The 20,761-nt window shown below is 40.5% G+C and overlaps 2 protein-coding genes across 3 annotated transcripts; one reads left to right on the top strand and one right to left on the bottom strand.

Annotated features, from left to right (window-relative positions):
* The first annotated feature begins 288 nt into the window (after positions 1 to 288).
* LOC125299676 (kunitz-type protease inhibitor 1-like) lies at positions 289 to 12,718 on the top strand. Of its 2 annotated transcripts, none has more exons than XM_048251051.1 (10): positions 289 to 1,006; positions 1,238 to 1,395; positions 1,778 to 1,919; positions 6,829 to 6,990; positions 7,888 to 7,926; positions 8,108 to 8,233; positions 8,443 to 8,493; positions 8,741 to 8,911; positions 9,441 to 9,500; positions 10,171 to 12,718. In XM_048251051.1, the coding sequence occupies exons 1-10, from the start codon at positions 607 to 609 to the stop codon at positions 10,356 to 10,358; spliced, it is 1,497 nt and encodes a 498-aa protein (XP_048107008.1). In that variant the 5' UTR covers positions 289 to 606; the 3' UTR covers positions 10,359 to 12,718. The 2 variants fall into 2 exon arrangements, with proteins under 2 accessions (XP_048107008.1, XP_048107007.1); XM_048251050.1 differs by having other exon boundaries at positions 6,829 to 6,999.
* Positions 12,719 to 13,310: 592 nt separating this feature from the next.
* On the bottom strand, positions 13,311 to 17,427 carry LOC125299260 (retinol-binding protein 2-like). Its single transcript, XM_048250469.1, has 4 exons — positions 17,293 to 17,427; positions 14,627 to 14,805; positions 13,822 to 13,923; positions 13,311 to 13,446 (listed from the first exon to the last, which is right to left on the bottom strand). The coding sequence occupies exons 1-4, from the start codon at positions 17,363 to 17,365 to the stop codon at positions 13,393 to 13,395; spliced, it is 408 nt and encodes a 135-aa protein (XP_048106426.1). The 5' UTR covers positions 17,366 to 17,427; the 3' UTR covers positions 13,311 to 13,392.
* Between the last annotated feature and the right edge of the window lie 3,334 nt (positions 17,428 to 20,761).

Below are 20,761 nucleotides of genomic sequence, written 5' to 3'. Positions count from 1 at the left end.
ATCAAGTCTAGACATTTGTGGGAAGCCTTAATTAATTGTAGAGACAGGTTCACCTCCCACATAATTCATTGACATGAACCCCTCTGTGGACAGATACTGACAGTAAAAGGACAAATAAAACCCTTTTTGTTGGATTTCAGACGTGTTTGCTCTCTCGATTGTGCGTCACTGCGTCTGGGACTCTGGGCAGGTGACTTCCTGGTTGAAGGTATGCCCGGCACACCTGCGCTTTTAACAGCTGGTTAAAGTGCTTTAATCTCCGCCCCCGTCATATGTACAGAAACTCGTGAGCCGAGTGAATCACACCAGTGTGGAAGTTGAAACCGACCAGTTTCACAGAATTTCACTTGAACGAACCAACATTTTAACAGACATTTTAATCGGGCTGCCTGGAAGTAGGCTAGACCTACAGACTGTCGATCAACTTTCTGGACGTGTACAATCCAGTGTAAAACAGAAAACTAAAGCGCCTGCTACTAGTGAAAACGTTTGAAGGATCATCTTGAAGCGTTTCTCAACCAAGAGTAATATTTTAACCTACAAACTGTGCTGCGTCTGGTTAAGACGGGATATTGGAATTATTTGGGTATATTCAAAGACTTTAAAATGGTCTCCACGCGTCTTGTGGTGATCTGGAGCTGTTTCCTACTATGTTTGCAGAAAAGTCTCGCAGACGTCACAGACCAAAGCTGTACCAAGACATTTGAGAAAGGCCAAGACAACTTTGTCCTAAATACGATCGACTCCGTGAAGGAGGGAGCAACATATATTGATGCGCTGAAGGTGAGCCCCAAGGAATGTGTCGCTGCCTGTTGTCGAGATCTGAACTGTAACCTGGCATTGATCAACAAAACTGGCGTTGAGCAGGATCTACCAGATTGTTTCCTCTTTGATTGCTTGTACAAGCAGAAGTATGTGTGCAGATTTGTGAGAAAGGATGGCTTCATCAATTACATCCTTGACTCCGTCTATGACAACTACCTGGATGGACCAACAACTGACCCAGGTTAGTGAACGAACTAATAGTGCAACACTAGTTATTGTGAAACTTCTGTGGTTTATCTCAACTTGTTTTTATCAGAACGTGTAGTGGTCGGAATTGTTTACTGGGTTAGGATTATTTAATTTAGTTATTTCAGTCCTGTCAGCTTACTCAGAATTGGGTTTATTAGTTTCGGAATTCTAATCAGAAGCAGACTGTCTCAGAAACAAAAACGCAGTTCTGTCATGCCTGCAGGTGAAGATGACAAGCATCCCATCGCTGACGTGGGGCAGGACATGGTGGTCCAGCCCAATGAAATAGTCACCCTAAATGGACACCAGAGCTGGGATGACGATAACATCATCAGTTACATGTGGAGCCAGGTGTCCGGAGACCCCTCTGTGAAGATGCAGGTGAGTTGGCTATGGTAGATGGAAGCCTTATCTTATTTCATAACTGGTGATTTAGGAGGTGAGGTAAGGTGCATAACTATAGTGGGAGTTGTTGTTTTACATTGTGTGACACTGTAGTGACATCATTTTCACCACCACTGTGTAATGTTTTGATTATCATTTACTCATTGGAGGAGTGTCACCGGCCATGCTACATATTTTTGGGGTCACTCAGTCAGGACTATCATTTTGGTTATGTTGTCATGGTTGTGGTAGTTTACCTGAATAACATCTGTGTAGGTAATGATGGGATTGAGAACCATGACCATCATTGTATAATTTTGGGTGATGTTTTCATTTAGTGTTTGTCTTTTCTCTACCCTAATCCACCCTCTTCATAAAGAAAACTAAATTAAAGGACCAAATCGAGCTGTCCAACCTAAAGCCCGGTGTGTATAAGTTTGAGCTGAAGGTCACCGACACCAGTGATCAGACAGATACTGCACAGGTCACTGTTTTAGTCTTGACACCTGAGCAGTCTGAGGGTGAGTACATTCCGCTTTAAAATATATTTGAGTTCTCAGTAGGCCTATTTCAGTAGGCCTATTCCAGAACTCCAGAACGTACAACTAATTCTGAGGTTCTAATTCAAATTATATAATGTTCTAGAATTAATGTTATGTTCTAGAATGCTCTTTCCCAATCGATTGTCTAGGTCTGGCCTATCTGTCTTAAGGGTTTCAGTCCCTCCCTGCACCTTCACACCCAGTTGACTGAATCAAATCACTCTTAACACCCTAATTAACGCCCTTTATTGACTAAATCAGGAGTGTTAAAATAATCAATACAAGGGGTTGTCTGAATACACCACATTTTCTAATGAAGGGCACTGCAATTCCCTGTTTAAGACGAATTAACATATTTAGCGCGACTTTTGCTTGACTGTTTGGATAACATGTTATGTCTACAAAAGAACTCTACTGGGCATGTTGTGGACATGTCTCCAGATTGTTGTGGTGGTTGTAGCGTGGGAGGATTTCTTGTGTTTGTTACGGTCTACAGATGTGCACACATGGCAGTTGATGCTGACCGGTGGAGGTCGGTCTGTAGGTGAACACCATCAGTTTGTAAAAGTCACCATTACATAGGTTAAAATTTTCCACACACCTAGACCTCACATGTAAGAGAGAAGGTGGGTCACTGACTCAGAGAGAGAGTGTGTGTGTGTGTGTGTTTGTGTTTGTCCCCCTCTCTCGCTCTGTGATTGCGTAGGGAGGTCCCCCACCCTTTCCGGTCCCACACCTCAGCCGCTCTAGGAACAGGTTTAACTTGTTTTGATAGATCTGGAACTGCCATGTTGTCTTGTGGGAGGCATAGCGCCTTTGCTTAGTTGTGGGAGGAGTCTCGGCTGAGGAAGGTGGTGTGTGTGTGTGTGTGTGTGTGTTAGAACGATGGACATTCCTGCCAGAAATGCAAGGAAGTCTCTCTTGGTGTTTTTTCTTTTGGTTAGGGTATCCTGTATGTGGATATACAAAGAAAAAGAGAATGATGGATTGAGATAAAGGTAAAGCTAAAGAGAACGACAGAGAGAGGGATAAAGATTAGAAGAAGGTAGAGAGAAGGAAGGAAGATGTGTGAAAGGACACCAGAGAAGAATTGGGAGAGGAAGGCAAAGTTCATTGGTGGTCCCAGGTTCATATGGTGTACAAGTATTAAAGGGGTTTCTTACTGTAAAGGTTAATGACCACATAGCTCGCTGGAATGTTGAGAAATATAGATTTTAAACAGACACATCAGTACAGTTACATGAGTTTTTCTTTTTCTTACACACAAAACTTCCCCCCACCCCGACTGGACCAAATAAGAAAGTATTAACAATACATACAATTATAAAGGAAATACATACTTAGGATTGAAACATGAATAAACAAATATTATTTCTGTGAACGACGGCACGCTTTCAAAACTCTTATCATGACACACCATAGTGGATTACTATAGCCAGGTGTTTATATATATAGTGTAGCTTGAATATAGAGAGGGGCAGTTTGCTGGAATGTTAAAGATTGTATTAGTGATAGCGAGGATACGTCACTTCTGTTGATGTTCAAACAAAACAGAGAGCTAGTTCGCTACTCCCTCCCCCTAACTCCAGTGCAATTAAAACTCTCCTAAACACGCATCTCGTCGGTTATTGGTTGAAACACTTTATTTTGCTTTTGAGTTTGCCTTGTTGGTAGCAATTGTTTTTGTGTACAGATATCAGAGCCTAGGGTGCCTACAGAGACACGTTTTTTTGATGGCCTGGTTATGGGGCAGACAACTGGATTGTTAGAAAAGATTAGATTAATGTGATCAGTTATGTTTGGGCCTTTTTTGGGCCTGAAATCGCTGATACAACCTTAAATGCAAACATTTATCATCTTTTTATTCATTAGGTAGATTTTACTATTAGGATTACATAATGCAAATGTAAATGTACAACATTAAAAGGATGGTTGCTGTTGGTCACTTTTAAATCCACCTTCATTTTCACTTTGATAAACAAGTATCTGCTAGTCATAGTCACAGTTTTTCATGGTGCTAAAGTGTATATGAATTGCATTTCTTCTTTTGTTTGATGTTATGAACAAACATGGCTAGCGGCATGAAGTGACACACATCAGCAAACAAGGCTTGCAGGCTTGCAATGCTTCCTTGCTTGACAAGGTTACTGTGTTATGACCAACCTTATACCATGCAATTGAAACATTAAAGAAGTATTTTCATAGGTGTAATGCTTCTTCTTAGATATGGGTTCAATTCTGCTTATCAAAAATAACAAGCGGGCAGATTTGTAAGGCCCCTTGCTTGACAGAAACTATAATGATCTATACCTTGGAATTCGGAAACTTAGTGTTAATATCATGGGAATGGTTTGTTTCCATGGACTGAAATCAGGTTGGTTTTGCATTTTAATTTGGTTTTGCCCGCAGATCCCTTGCTGCATGTGGGATTGTGCTCATCCATGACATGACTCAAACCTGGCTTAGCTCAGTTGTGTCAGGTGTCTGGTGTCATGTTCAGATGGACAAGTGTGCAAGTGTGCAGGTGTTAAGGTAATAAGACAGACTCATTGTCTAGCCATTGTCGGATGTTTCCTACAGTTTCACCGGTGAGAACAGCCCTGTGTTCAAAACATCCACTTATTCACTACATAGTGCACTAGTGAATAACCATATGGTGTTTATTCATTACGTAGTGCACTGTGAATAACCATATGGTGTTTATTCACTACATATTGCACTAGTGGATAACTATATGGTGTTTATTCACTACATATTGCACTAGTGAATAACTATATGGTGTTTATTAACTACATATTGCACTAGTGAATAACCATATGGTGTTTATTCACTACATAGTCAGTATAGTGCAAATGTAGATGTTCCGAAGACCAGGCTGGGTGTAGGTGGCCATACATTGCACAGGCTGTGTAAGCAGAGAGCTGTCCAGGAGCAAAGCCGTATGGATGGACATGTTTGTTACCTGCTCAGGTTGCCACGGCGCTCGTCACTTTTCTGTCAAATGGCACCTTGTGTCTTTAGCCACACCCATGTCATGTCTCCCTCACGTGGCACTGACATTGGCACGTGTACCTCTCCTGGACTGGGTGTGGTGTGTGTGTGTGTGGCAATGCTAACATAAATTACCCTGTCCACATAGTGTTTTATGGCCCTGGCTTCATAATAGGCTTAACTTGTTCAGTTTGAAAGTGGAGATTCTGTTGTTTGTGTTGCGTAATGAGGACATTCAGGGATATGACTGAGTAGAGTAGCAGTATAACAATCATCAATCATTAATCAATAGTGCTGGGCGGAATGACCAAAAATGACTATCACGGTATTTTTAAAAATTCTTACGGTTTCACGGTATATGACGGTATTTTTTCCCCCATGCATAATCAGATGTTCACAGCATTTTCTACAGGTTGAGAGAGGAATTGCTGCAGTACATTGACTAAGGATGGTCTATTTTACTGTCATGATGTAGAATAACTCCACACTAGTGGCAATGCAGTTTTGCATGGCCCCAGAAAATGATGCTGTTTACAAAGAGCCACTCATGATTCTAATGAAGAATCTAATCAGAATGCAAAGACAATTGCAGTCAAAATACAGAACTTTTACTGTGCAAATTTCACAAACATCTTGTATGAAACCAATACAAAAAGTAGTGCAACTTGCAATAATTATAATTTTTTTTGGAAATTATACAATTTAAAATAAAACCTCTCAGCTAATATGCTTACTCTGTCAAATAGGCCTATCAGAAACATGCCTTATTGTTATTGTGTGGTTTAGGCCTACATGACGTTAGTGGTAGGCTAACATTAACTTCATGTGGATGTGGATGTCTTGTTAGCCTTCCATGAGCTTCGGTTCGGTTCACTTGGCAAAACATTAACAAAAAAGTTCGTTTTGGTGCACTGATGACAGTCAGGATCATTTCTAACTAGCCAGCTAGTATTGCTCAGTGCATGTATATAACATGCTTTACTTGCTACCTGGATAATTTCAGCGAATATTCTTAAGGTGAGATGAATGATAAGAACCATAGACTGTATATATGTCTATGATAAGAACATTAAACTTCACTGTGTTCGGTGGGTTGCTAACTAACGACATCACCTACTAGCCAGCTAGTTACAGCTGTTGAACATTCTCAATAGAATTTTTGTGACGCTAAATCCCTTTCAATGCAGTATCCCTTAACGTTTTTCCTTAACTAAAGAAACAATTTAAGGTATTCTGTGCAACACCCTTAAATAAACCCCCTACCTAAGGAGAAATTAAGCCTTAAGGGTCATACTTCAGGGGAAAAACTTAAGGTGTTTTGTGTTTACCCTCACTATGCCTCGCAGTGGCACCATGCGTGTGTGTGAAAAAAGTCCCGTCTGAAACACTGTCGCGCGGCGCAGCGTTCCAAACGTTGTGTAATCAAATATATCGGTATGGCGGTATATAAAAAAAATTCATATCATAACGAAAATATACACCGGCATACGGTGTGAACCGGTATACCGCCCACCACTAAGTGTCAATGATCCAGATTGATTGTTGGCATTTGGGGGGGCCAAAATTTGAAATTTGAAAAGCCCTCAAAGAATCTTCCATAGAAATGCATGGGGTTAGTTTGTAATGCAGTTGTATGGCTGTTGTCTACACCTATCCCACCCCATCCTGTATGCCTCCCCATTCACGTGACATAGAAAAATAGCTGCCCAATAACTGGCCAAAGTGCATTCCAAGATGGGCGCCCAGGGGGGGGGACTTGTCTAAAAGGACTTTCCTTGGGCATGTTGTGTATTTATATGCTTTCACTGGTATGTGTCTGTGTGTGTGACTGTGTGCAATGTATTCTAAATGTGTGCTTATTTGTTCTTAATTGTATATTTTATGTGTCTGTCTCTAGGTCAGTGTCTGGCCCCTAAGAAAGTGGGCCTCTGTCGCGGGTCTTTCCCCCGCTGGAACTACAATGCTGTGACTGACCAGTGTGAGGAGTTCATGTTTGGTGGATGCAAGGGCAACCGCAACAATTACCTGTCCGAGAAGGAGTGCAATGATGCCTGCAAAGGTGCCTCAGGTACCTCCCTCTCTCTGTCACTCACTCACTCACTCACTCATTTAACCAACCACTTATTCACTCACTCATTTAACCAACCACTCACTCACTCATTTAACCACTCTCACTCACTCACTCACTCACTCACTCATTTAACCAACCACTCACTCACTCACTCATTTGTTCATTTAACCAACCACTCATTCATTTAACCACTCACTCACTCACTCACTCACTCACTCATTTAACCAACCACTCACTCACGCATTTGACCAACCACTCACTCACTCATTCACTCACTCTCTTTTTCTGACTCTAACTAAAACAGCGTATTCTCTCTCTATCCCATAGATAATGTAATACACATGCAATACAGTAAATGAATTGCCACCGTTTTTTGCATGTATTTGAACTAAACACAGCCCATTCACACACAATACAGATACACAGACAGCCAAACAAAGCTATGCAGTTGCAATCCAACTAATTTTTTCATCTTTCTTTTCTATCATTACAAAGACATGGCATAAACTATGGTTGAACTCCATTCAGCTTTCAAAGCATAACGCGACCGTAGACCGTTTGTGTAACTTAGGAAGGAAATAGAACTGTGTTTGCACTATTATGGTCTGAGCATTGCGTCACGCATTACTGCTGCTGCTTTGTTATTTCCAATGTGATCCCGCCTAACTGGATTGTCATCCGCTACAACGGCAGGAGCATAAATGTCAGACCATTCTCAGGCTTTGAACCGTCTGTTTGATGTGTATGTTTGTAACATGCAGAAATAGAGTTAGGTCAGGTTTGAAATGGGTATGCGTCATTATCTTGCTGAAGCACTGAGTCTGTTATTTAAACTATTTAATATGAAGCTGTATGGCTTCTCTTTCTCTCTGTCTCTCTCTACAGCTGTTGCATCTGGAAGGAATATCGCTCCAGCAACTGAAGGTGAGTTCAAAAAGCAGACACAATATTCAGACACAAGATTGAATTAACCGTGGAATATAAATTCACTGCTCATCGGATCTCTGAAGTGCATGTACATCTTGAATGGTGACATCTACACACACACACACATACACACACAAAACTCAACGTACCCCTTCTTTTACTTTGACCCTGTGTGAAGTGTGTGGGAAGATGTGCCAGGCGGAGCAGTTCAGGTGCGATAACGGCTGCTGTCTGGACAAGACTCTGGAGTGTGACGAAGTGGCCCAGTGCAGTGATGGCTCAGACGAGGCTGACTGCAGGGAGTGTGAGGAAACGCACACACTACACGACACACACACACTACACCACACACACAAACAAAAAAAACACTCTCACACTCACACACTCACATACTCACACACTCACACACACCATCAATCACTAAAATGCATTGCTGTATTGGTCTGAATCACAACGATTGAATCGACTAAATCTTGATATTGATTGATTTTGTCTTTTGTCTTTCATCTCCAGTGAATAACACTCTTACCCGGCTGTTGGAAGTGGATTTGAACAAATGGAAAGGTGTGTTTATGAAGTTCCATTAACTTTATTCACCTGGTTCATTGTACTGCTTTTTTAACTTTGACTTAACACCATAAGCTCCAAAACACAGACACACACACATACACACATACACACACACACACACATTCAGACACACACAGACATTGTATCAAATCCTAATGTCCTAATTGAAATCCTAATGCATGTAAATAACTGTGTGAAGATTGGATTTCCTATTATGCATCTCATGTTTGGATCTCCCTAGCTCGTTGCACGGAACCTCCGGTCACTGGCCCGTGTCGAGCAAGTATGACCCAATGGTACTACGACCCTCTCAGCCGCAAGTGTCATCGTTTCAACTACGGTGGCTGCAGCGGCAATGACAACAACTTTGAGCAAGAGGATGACTGCATGGACCGCTGCAAATCTGTCACAGGTAGGCCACTGGACACACCTGGACAAATGAAGTCATCTACTCCAAGGCATGCAAGCAGAATTACAGACCCTTCTACTGAGTCTCATTCTCACACAAATCCTGTTTAATTCCCACTGAAAAACACCCAAGTTAGATTTTGTTTTGCATTCTCACTCATTCCCTTAGAGTTAAAATAGTGAGACACCCCTATTCTTTATAGGCTAAGGTTAGAAGGTCATTTTTGTCAGAGTCAGATAAAAGCCATCAAACTCAATGGAAAGTCCCAAGTTATGAATCTTACAAACTGTGTGAAGATCAAACCCAAATGTGTGTTTCATCTGAATGTTTGATTGAAGTAGATGATTGATCCATCAATATTGTTGCAAAATATTTTACTTTCAATTTAAATACATCTTTCACATCCAACTCCGCATCAACAAATGTACCATATTGGTGTTAACATGACATGATATAAGTCTACAAACTGTCATATACTGCTAAAGAATCCAGTTTTGTTATTACCATGCGTTCTTATTCTACTTTCTTCCAGAAACTGATGTCTTTGCTCGAGGGCTGTTTGAGCGTCATGAGCAAGAAGAAACACAGTCAGGTAAGAGCCATTTTTATCTGACACTGATTTGCTTTTCTTGCCAATGTGGGATTTATGAAACTCACTTATTTTGGTTTGTATCAAATATCCTAGTTGAGTTCAGACAACCCAGCATATCTGCCTAATATTAAGTCAACTGACTGACACTGGTGGTGAAATAACTAATCTTTAGGGGGAAGGAAATATTTACCTTTGTGTGTGCTTTTTTTAAAAAAAAAACCCTTAACCCACTTTCTTAGCACTTTTGTGTTTGCTTTGTCAGTGGGGCTACCTTGCTTATCACGTCTAGGCAAACGAGTCACCAGTGTAACGCAACATGAGTAATTGACTGGAATTTCTGAAGACTCCTATTCCAGACTAGTTGGTAGTCTTGGTAATCTATTTAAAGGCTTAGTTGAGACTATGTATGTCTTAACCAGTGGTCCCCAAACGTTTTCTTCCTAGGGCCAGCTCACTATGCCTGGCACTAAGAGAGGGCCAGAGACTCAGAGTATATCAGTAACCATAAATAGCTTAGTGTGAACAACAGCAGTCTACCTTAGTTGAATATTCCATTACATTTAATCATAGGCTATTGCAATTTAATACCATTGTTAGCTGTATTCAGTTGAATGGGTCTCTGTGTATTAACTGTACCAACGACATCTCTGTGATGGCTGGCTGTGTTTAGGGTCCGTTGCCATAGCAGTGGTGCTGGGTGTGTGCATCCTGGCCATCCTGGCCTTGCTGGGCTACTGTTTCCTGAAGGAGCGCAGGAAGAAGGGTCAGCACATGCGTGTGGCCACCAACGGCGCCCAGCTCCCACTGACGGACGACTCCGAACACCTGGTTTACAAGGCTACTACCAAGCCTGTCTGAGATGCTACATTGGTTCGGGCCTCAAATGTTAAGTGTGTGTGTGTGTGTGTGTGTGTGTGAGAGAGAAAGTGTGTGTCATCCACGCAAGTAAATGCACAATAGTTTTAGCACAATTTGTGCTGGCTGTCTGATTCTTCTCACTCTGTGTGTGCTCATTAGTTTTGAATTGGACTAGAGCAGGGGTGTCAAACTCCTTTTGGTTCAGGGGCCACATACAGCCCATCTGATCTCAAGTGGGCTGGACCAGTGAAATAATTGCAAAACATCCTTTGACAACTCCAAAGTAGGCTATGCTTTACCCTTCAGCCTACATTTGTAGCCTACATAATCACAAGGGATATATTAGATTATTACACATTTATTCAGAGAGGCCAATGAAATTGAAATAAAATGCATTTCACTCTCATAAACAACTGGTTTATTTTTTATAGTTGTGTGGATAGGCCTACATTTTTACATCTGACCACCTGAACCAACTCACCACACTAAACTCAAGTGGGAGCTATGAAGAAAGTTAACATCCTGCCTTAAAAATGTAAATGTGCAAATGTATGAAAAATAAAATTAATTTAACAAACATAAGTTAGCAGTGCATGAGCAATACGATCAACTGATACGATTAGGTTACATCAGATCAAATAATTTTGTAGGCTAGGTGGCGGTGCTGTGTTATAGGCTATCCACCATAAAGGCCAGATCCTGCACCCATTCCGGGCATTTAAATTGCTACTGGTCTGCCTTTTTTCTCCAAGAACTGTCCAATTTCCTCTCGTAGTTCAAAGAAACGCTTGAGTACGGCACCTCGGCTTAACCACCGTACTACAGCGTGGTATGGTAAGCCAGACAGAATGCCATTATCACTGAGAAAACAGTCAAACTGACGGTGAGTCAGACCTCGCGACCTGATTAAATTTACAGTTTGCACAACCACACTTTAACATGATCCAAGTTTAGTGTTTTACAACACAACACTTCCTGGTGCAAAATACAATAAAATGCCCAAACATCTTGTCCTCCGTTTGCAGGCTGCACTTTGTCTCTGAATTTTGTCGCAACGCCTGCTTTTCTCCCGACAATGTAGCCAAACTGACAGCACAGGACCAGCCAACTCTGAACTTTTTTTTAGTTTTTTGGCTGCGCCTAGCGGCTGAATTGAGCATTTCGGTTATTTCTTTGAAAATTCATAACTCCTCACAGGAATGGGCTAGAGATTTTTTTTTTTTTGACATCGTCAGAAATTTATTCTCTACAAGTCTGGGCCGGATTAAACCATCTAGCGGGCCGCATCCGGCCCGTGGTCCGTATGTTTGACACCCCTGGACTAGAGGAATATACACACATATATAAGCATCTATATGGTTTTGTGTGTTTGAGTGTATGCAGCTGTGTGAGTGGGTGCAAGTTTTTAACTAGAAGTCTTTCTAAGAAGCGCTGTTGCTCCAAGTTAATAATCTGATTGCAGCAACTTCCTCATTCCTACAATGGCTACCTGTGCACAGAAATGAAAATGTCCATGTTTTGCATATGGTGCCAAGGTTAGTCAGCATCAGGCATCTCTCTCTCTCTCTCTCTCTCTCTCTCTCTCTCTCACTGCTGAAGGGATAGTGTAAGAGGGGATAGTGTGCACTGACTTTCAGGGCAATGTTTGTCATTGCTTTCATCAGTTTCTGTTTGCTCAGGATAAGGGAACTCACAACTGTACATAACATATTGTATATCACACACATTTTCTTATGTAGTAAAAAACATTTCGGGCAAATATGTACTACGATTCAACACCAAGCCATATGTTTTTATCTTTGAGAATACTGGTAAAAAAAAATTACATAGATTTTCCACTTAATCTGGTTTGTTGTCATGATGTGTGTACACCATGTTACCACACACACACCAGAGTTTCATTTTTACACTGATGTTTTTACTGCTGTGTTTTCATTTAGAGAGCTCCATTATTTTCTCACTAAGTTTGTGATTGAATTATTTGTGTTATGATACATTTGGTGAATATTTCCTTTTTATTATTATTATTATTCCTCCTCCTTTTAAAGGAGGTATGGTGAAATATTTATATAGTACATCAAATATCTGATTTATAATTGTAAATAATATCACACATGAATTCATCAATAAATTAATTATGATCAAATACAATCAGCATATTTTTTCCCCGCTTATTTTGCCTATAGTCAGCTAATGCACGTTTTGAATACTCTGTGGAGAAAGGTGGCATCTCACATGTTTACAGGTGTCCTGAAGGGGGCAGTAGAGCCCAGCCTGACGTGCACCCGACGCAAGGTGGCGTAAAGCACGACTTAAGGCTTATTCTTATCTTACACTCAATAAAGTGGGGAATTGTTTGCCATGCGCTCCACTTTTATTAAACTTTGTGCCCACTTTGCCTATGAGTTTAAATAATAGGTGAGTGCAGATGCATGTAGGTTATACTCTGCTAGTCACAAACAGGTTTTTAGTAAAGTAAGGTTCAGTGGAATCCCTGTTCCATATGGTCTTGCGTGCAAGTACTGATGTGCTGTTTGAAGTTGTGCTGCTTACTGTTAAAGGGAATGACTGATGTCATTCTCATTGGTTTAAAGGATGTTACACCCAAAACACACCCATGACTGGTTAAGAAACATAAGAACAACCCTTTTGCGCCCAGCATTTGATCATAAAATTACACAAATATGTGATGGTGGACTGGCCACGCCTTTAATGTCTTTAAACTTTGCGCCTCTGACCATCCATTTCTGATCGCCAAAATAGGGCCCTTGGTGTGATGTTTCACAGTAAATTAATATAGTATGTGCAGATGTGTTTCTGATTCTGACTTAAGGACTCTGATCTATTCACATTTCAGCACACAGCTTGACATTCATTCACACGCACAGCTATGTAAATATAGTCCATATTCTGAATACACAGCTATGCAAGTACATAGTAACATGAACCCAGTTTAATATGAATTCAGTTTAATTAAATGTGCAATGGGTTTCATTATCAAGATAGCTGGATTGGATGATGCAAGGCCTAGGTATCACTCTTTCTTCTTGAAGGCTTGGTGACACACTTGATCCTCCACTGTGATGTCCTGTAACACACACAGATGCACACACACATGTACACATAAGCATGATTGTACATGTGAAAATATCTACGCCCCCATGCGTGTGTATCTGGGAGGCCATTTTCAGATTCAGACACTTATTCTTAGTTTATGTGGTTTCATACATGGTTGGAACGTTTCAATCGGAGCGTAGTTGCTTGCTTTGTTTATTTATGCATTTCTATTGTTTCTATGGATATTTAGGTATATTTATGTTTGTATGGTGTGTGTGTGTGTGTGTGTGTTACCATGTGGGTGCATGTTTGCATATTTGTAAGTTCTGTGAGGATGTTCCCATCTGGTGTGTGGTCTGTAGTAATGAATGGCTGCTCAGAGTGATTGACAGATGCGTTGACCTACCAGGTATAGCATGTCTCCCTCAATCCATTGCGTCCAGCCGCGATTGGCCTTCTCTCCCTTCTGCACGGCCACAAGCTTATCCCCATCCCACTTCACCAGTGTCTGCACACACACAGACACAGACACAGACAACTCAAGAAACAAAATACTCCACAACATATCCGCATTTATGCACTTTCTTATTTTAGGTACGGTTCTATGTGAATTGTTTGTAATATCTATTATCTGAGATCATAAGGTGTGCGTTTATTATCTAATCTCATGTATCTTAATCTAATCTAATGATGTTGACACTTTTATGGAGACACTGATTAGACAAGGATATGTGCTGGGGAAGTGACTTATGTGATTGTGCTACCATCTCCTACTAGAGTAGGGACGTCCCTCTCAATCAATCTCCTAGTATTAGGCTACTAAACAACTGGACATGTTTAAAGTAGCACTTACCACAACCTTCTTTATTCTGACTATACCTCCTTTTCTTGACTGAACTTCACTTGAACTGGTACTTTATTCTATGCGAATAGTACCTATTGCTGCACTAACATGTCCTAATAGAATTGTACCTTGATTGTTCCCTTTTTTGTGATTAAGTAAGGAATAATGGCCGCCAAGGTGTCCTGTTATACGGAATAGATGTATAGAACGCTGTCATTATCAGGGAAAAAGTCTTGCTTCGCCCTGAAGGGACTTATTTTCGGATAATGACTGGCACTCTATACATTATCCCTTACATTAGGCAGCACTTGTAAAAGTAACTGAACAGTATGGATATACATGATAGATGCAGCACATGGTATTGCACCTTGACCGTCCTGTTGTCCAGGCCTTTGGTTTGTTCCTCAAACTCCTCTCCAACGGTGAAGTTGACCTCATAGTTGCGGAAGGTGCTGAGTGTCTTGGTCTCGAAACGGTCTCCATTCTGGACAAGTACTTTAGTCTGTGTCAGATGAGCTGCTATTTTGCGTGTTGCAAAGTCGATGTCTGCAAAAAACAAATGTGTTAATACACCTATAAAAAAAAGCCCTACGCACGCACCCACGCACGCAGGGGCTCAGTCACAACAAAAATCAAGTGTGTGTGCCTGACTAACCTAACACAAAGTGTTGTAGTGGCAGACCAATTCTCTGTGCCGCCTATGCCAAGAAACCGGAAATATTCTCTCTGATGTATCAGGTGTTGCACCTCACTGAGACTCAAATAATTTCACAGTGCTACAGATGCAGAAGCCAATTAAAGTTGACAATCCCACTGCATGGTGACCCCAGCCCCACCCATAAATAAATTATGTTTTCTGAACAAAGTTCGGGAGGAGCCCATATAGGGTTGATAGACAGCCATCACTCAACCCACTTAAGTTTAAGTTTGTAGGGAATAAAACCCTCCTTACTGCCCATTATGTCACACTAGAGTTGCAAAGCCTCCCACCTCCTCCCCTGCTCCTGGATTTCATTATTAGCTCTAAGCTCTAAATTACCCTTCATCCATTGTTAGCGCACATTACTCACATGTGATCTCCGCTATTGGTATCCTGGGACCATGGCCAGCTACCAAGCCAAACTTTCTATTCTCTGCACTCGGTCTAAGCAATCCAATGGGCGAACTAGTGAAACATTGTTATTGAATCACTCACACACACACACACACACACACACACTGACCCAGACACTAGATGTTGCTGAATACTGGAAAATTAATAACAGTGAGAGTAGCAATGAATGGTATCCATACCATATGAAAAACACATCCGTAAAGCAGAGGTGGAAAGTAACGAAATACATTTACTCACGTTACTGTATTGAGTAGGTTTTCTCTGTATTTTGTGTTTTTTAAGTAGTTCATAAAATCGATATTTTAAATCTTACTTGATTACATTTTGAGTGAAGTATTGTACTTTGCTACATCGCAAATCCCATCCATTACTTGAGTAAAAAAAAAAAAGTTAACTTAAGACTAACGAAAACAGAAAGGGAGAGAAAAAAATCACGCCCGAAACCACTACAGTGACAATGATCAGCATGTAGCCTACAACAGGTATGAATCAAGCTGGCGCCCAGTCTTGATCCCCTGATCTTAATGGGGTCAGTAATGGAGTCGTGGCAGGTAAGTGTGTATGGAGTTGGAATGCATTACCTATAATTTTCTCTATAACAATTGTAAGCCTCCAAGTCTTTCTGGAGCTTTCTCCAAGTGGTCCTTAGCTCTTGGACTACTCTTTTGACTATCCTTCTGATTTCCTGGTCAGAAATCTTGTGAGGAGATCCTGTGCATGGCCGGTCAATGATGCAGTGATGTTCCTTCCACTTCCAGATAATGGCCCCCATGCCGTTTCCTGGAAGATTCTGAAATGCTGCAACTCAACATGGGCCTGCCTGCCTCAGCTGTGAGCAGCTTTTCAGTTTTGCTGGATTACTGTTCACTGCAAAGCGACGAAGGATGAGTGCAACTAACTTTGAAAATCAACTACTGTTCAAACTTAAAGGATAACTCTGGTGATTTTTCCACATAGATCTCCATTTCTCAAGGTCACCGAGTACTGTTGGTACGAACAAAAACTGAAACAATCGGTTTTATCTAGCTCGAGTTGCTAGCAGCTAAAGCAGCCATGTTCATGTCCCCCAGAGTGTAGCTGCAGCATCTCGAGCCAAGTAAAACTGATTGTTTTAGTTTCCAGTGACTTTTACTTAAGTACAATACTACTTGAGTTTACTTGAGTACAATATTTTGGCACTTTTTCCCCCTCTGCCAGAACGGATAATCAATGCCAAATGACCAAATGTAAAAATACCAAAGACCAAATAGAGCATTTCAATTGCACATAAAGTCCTTCATTTACAGACACTATCTTAAGCTTTGCCAATGCACAGTATTTCTTTTTTGGGTTGTCCTTTTTTAATATGTGGCTATATATGTTGCAAGGCCCTATATTTAATCTCTCTCTCTTTCTTTCAACACACACACTCACACTATCTCAGTGATAAGATTTTTAGATCTCACAAGATTCTGAGGAGACACTGACCTATCACCTTTGAACTGGCGTGGTCTTATTTCTCAACACTCAAGGTTTTTTACTCTCATGGTGGTTTCCATCACCCCCATCACTAGCCCCATACATATCTACGAAATCAGCTGTAGACTAAACTTTTTAACTTTTAAAATGCCAGCCCTCTGTTTCTCTCTCTGTCTTTCTCTCTCAGTCTATTGCTCTCTCTCTATCCTTTACTCTCCCTTTACAAATGTATGTCCAGACTCTAGAAACATGCCTCAGTAAGTAAGTAAGTTACATCATCTATTAGCAATGTAGATTAACATTAACTGAAACATGAATGCAAGCCCCCCCCCCCCCCCCCCCCCCCACTAGAGACTCCATGAAGGGACTACATATGTGTACTTGTGTGCAACTTTCCTGCACTGTGTATGATTTCTGTTTTGACTGTGTGTGTGTGTGTGTAATAGAGAAAACGAACTCACCGATGGCTTTCATTACCCCCTCAAAGTTCTCATTCTTGACCATCTCCCAGCGCCCATTGTAATCTGCAGGCATTTTTGCTTCTGTGTGTGTGTGGTTGAGTCTGAGAGTGAGAAGGTCCCTGGTCGCGGCTTGAAGATAGTAAGAGGGTAAGGTTCGTGGTTTCAGCTATTTATAAGATAGTGTGTGTGTGTGTGTGTGTGTGTGTGTGTGTGTGTGTGTGTGTGTGTGTGTCTGGGTGTTGGTGCTTTTGTGCTTGAACTATGGATCAGAGTTCTTTTGATAGCACTGTTATTGCCCTCTGAAAGAACAGAGATTTATTTATGTCTACTAATGATCACATAATTGAGAAAGGCTGAGGCGTAAAAAAGACAGAGGATAGTGAGGGGAATCTATAAATCAGTCAAACAGACAAATTATCTAATTCTATGAACATTACTTGTAAACTTAGAACATTTAGATATAGTAATATTGTATTTAATGTCCAGGATATCTGTTCTCTTTGAACCCACTTAATGGAGGCAGCTAGATTAGAGGGGAGGCTGCTGTTCAAATGCAAACACAGCCTGACAACATAGCCACACAAAATCACGACCTGTTGCAGGTCGTGAACCATTGACTATAAATATATATGATAACAAAAAGCAGATAAATTAAGACACATTTCTACACCAATGTCAAACATCCCAGGACAGGACTTCTGGGAGAATAATGTAAGCACAGCAATACCAGAACTATTGGACCAGTAGAACATAGAAAACATTCCATAAAGGAAAAATTTGATTCAGGAAAAATAAATGGAAATTTACACATTAAACCATTATAATAAGATAAAACAAAAATGTGGTACTTCTAAACATAAAAGCATTTAAATTGTGAAGAAACCTGAAGTAATTATGGCATTGGTATAAAACAAAAATTTAATTTCTAATCAAAGGTTAGTTATAGGTGTTAGGCATTAGGTCTTAATATGCCAGCTTTACCTACACAAAATCGGACAATGATACCCTGATGCACCTGTTGGTCATGGAACCGATTATCTCAAACAACCGGTAATCCAAGAATCGAATCAAAGTTCACTTCCACTGATGACTAGACACAGAAGAGCAGTGTGCACATTGCACAAGATCATATTAACACAGACTGTGGTAGACTGCCAGGTGCATTATCCCCGTGGTTGCTTCCCAGATGTGCTTCCCATACAGATAATTAATAAAAGATCAAAGATGTCAGCCGCATAAACAAAAGGATGAAATCACAGAATCAAGTAAATACGTTGTACTGACAACAGGGAACAATCATTCTTCATAGAGAGCTTTTGATAGCCTCTGATTTGCTAGCTAAGGTATTTAATAATTTCAGGCATTTCTTAACTCAAAGTAAGCCCACATAAACAGGTGCTCTCATCACCAAACATAGCAACTGCAAACATGTACAGTAGATGGTACCTTAAGTGTAGTCACTATTTAATCATATCTCCGTGATGCCTATCAGCCACAAGACTACACTTTGTGGCATGGTGTTAATAGACCTTCAAAAGGCCTTTGATACGGTTCAGTATGATAACCTTTTGATCTGAAGAAAAAAGACTCTGACTAAACCTATATGACTGCCACTTCGCTGTGTGGCGGTCAAAATTACTTTTCTAAAATTAGTGACACGCACAACTACTCCACCAGGGGGAGTTCCACAGAATACAATCATGCAGCCGTATGGGAAAGTACTCTTTCCTGTACTCGGCAGCTGTCTTGTGGAATGACTTACCTTAAACTGTCGAGCTCCTCCTACTTTAATTTTAAATCTTCAATTAAAAAATGGTTATTAAACTCATAAACAAAATCAAAATTCCTTGAAGTACTAGGAATATTGTACTGTCTGTTTGTGTGTCTGCTTGACTTGTATTTATTGTTTTTTGTATTTGTTTGTCTTGATTATTAGTTGACCCCTGTCCCCTTTGTCCTCAATGTTTTAGTCCATGTATTGTTACACACCTTCCATCTTAAGGACCACAGTGGAAACAAGCATTTGAGCTTTATGGTGTTTTTTTTTTATCCTTTTGAGCACTTCATGGGGATTGTTGTTCAATAAAGTTTTCATTCATTCATTCATTCATTCATACATACACTATCAATTGGTGAGGAGTGATGTGGTTTTCAAAGAATACAAATTCAATTAGAAAAGGGAGTCCAGGCCAGTAACTATCAGGAGTGATTACATTTGCATATAATGTTTATCTTAGTATCTTATCTGACAGTTACACATTTGAAGTATATCACTCCTTTCCAGTAGATCAGCTGGCAGCATTCAAGATGGACTGGGTCCAAAACTACAGTGAAAAGATTATGTCAAAGGGTATATTTGAGTGCAAATGTGTTAGATCTTGCAGTGTATAATCAGTGTATAAGAAGTGTGCCTTTACCTGGAGACCAGGGATTGGCAAAAATAAATCAAAATGCATTTTAAAATAAAATACCAAATACAATGTATCAAAATAAACTACAAAATATTCACGCCCATGCATCAAAATAAAATACTGTATTTTTGTACACACTCAAAATACTTTTTTTCAAGACAGCATGAAATCCTTTTGCCAACCTTTCATAGATCAGCTGTTTTATCTCAAACATTTAGCCTATCAAAACTCAACTTAGGCTGCAGAGAACACCACACATCAAAACAGGCAAAGAGTGTGGGTGAACAAGTTACTGGGAAAGAGTGAATGTGGAGGAGAAGAGAAAGAGACTGTGTGTGCGTGCGCGTGTGTGTGTGTGTGTGCGTGTGTGCGTGTGTGTGTGTGTGTGTGTGTGTGTGTGTGCCGCATGTGCATGCATGTGTGAGTGTGTGCTCTGCATGGATCTCTTTAGCTTGATACCTTTGAGCATAACCACATTCACAACACAACCACAAGTCCGCCATTTAGACATTGTTGATGAAGCCTGTTGATCAATCCATCAAAGGAAAGTAAATGTATGCCACTGGAGCAGAGAACCAAATGATTGTGTTAAATCACACAAACATGCTTAATTAGGAGATGCTATTTCGACAGCAAGTCCCACCTAAGCCAGGCAAACACTGTGTATTTTTTGTCTGTTGCATACAACATGGTAACACTACACATTTCAATTCGGATCATGATTGCTGGGCTCACAATCAGGAGTGTAGTGGAGGCTAAACGCAAGTAAACACAATTTATCCACCTCTGAAATTTCAGAAACAGAGTTTATCCACCTTTTAATAGAGTTTATCCACCTCTCAAAAGAGTTTATTCACCAATTGCAACTTTTAACATTCAAAAATCACACTGTATTATCCACATTCACAATATGTACACTCATCAACACTCTAGGAACCATAATACCACTGGTATTGATATAAACATTGGACAATAACCTCCACCGTCATCAAAAATGTTCTGAATGCCTTTTTTAAAAATCCGATATCGCATGGCACAGTCCACCTTACCGTGATCAC

This window comes from Alosa alosa, chromosome 8, assembly GCF_017589495.1.
Source record: "Alosa alosa isolate M-15738 ecotype Scorff River chromosome 8, AALO_Geno_1.1, whole genome shotgun sequence".
Lineage (NCBI taxonomy): Eukaryota > Metazoa > Chordata > Actinopteri > Clupeiformes > Clupeidae > Alosa > Alosa alosa.
Note: the sequence above shows the minus strand (reverse complement) of the source record. Positions and strands in the feature narration are given on the sequence as shown.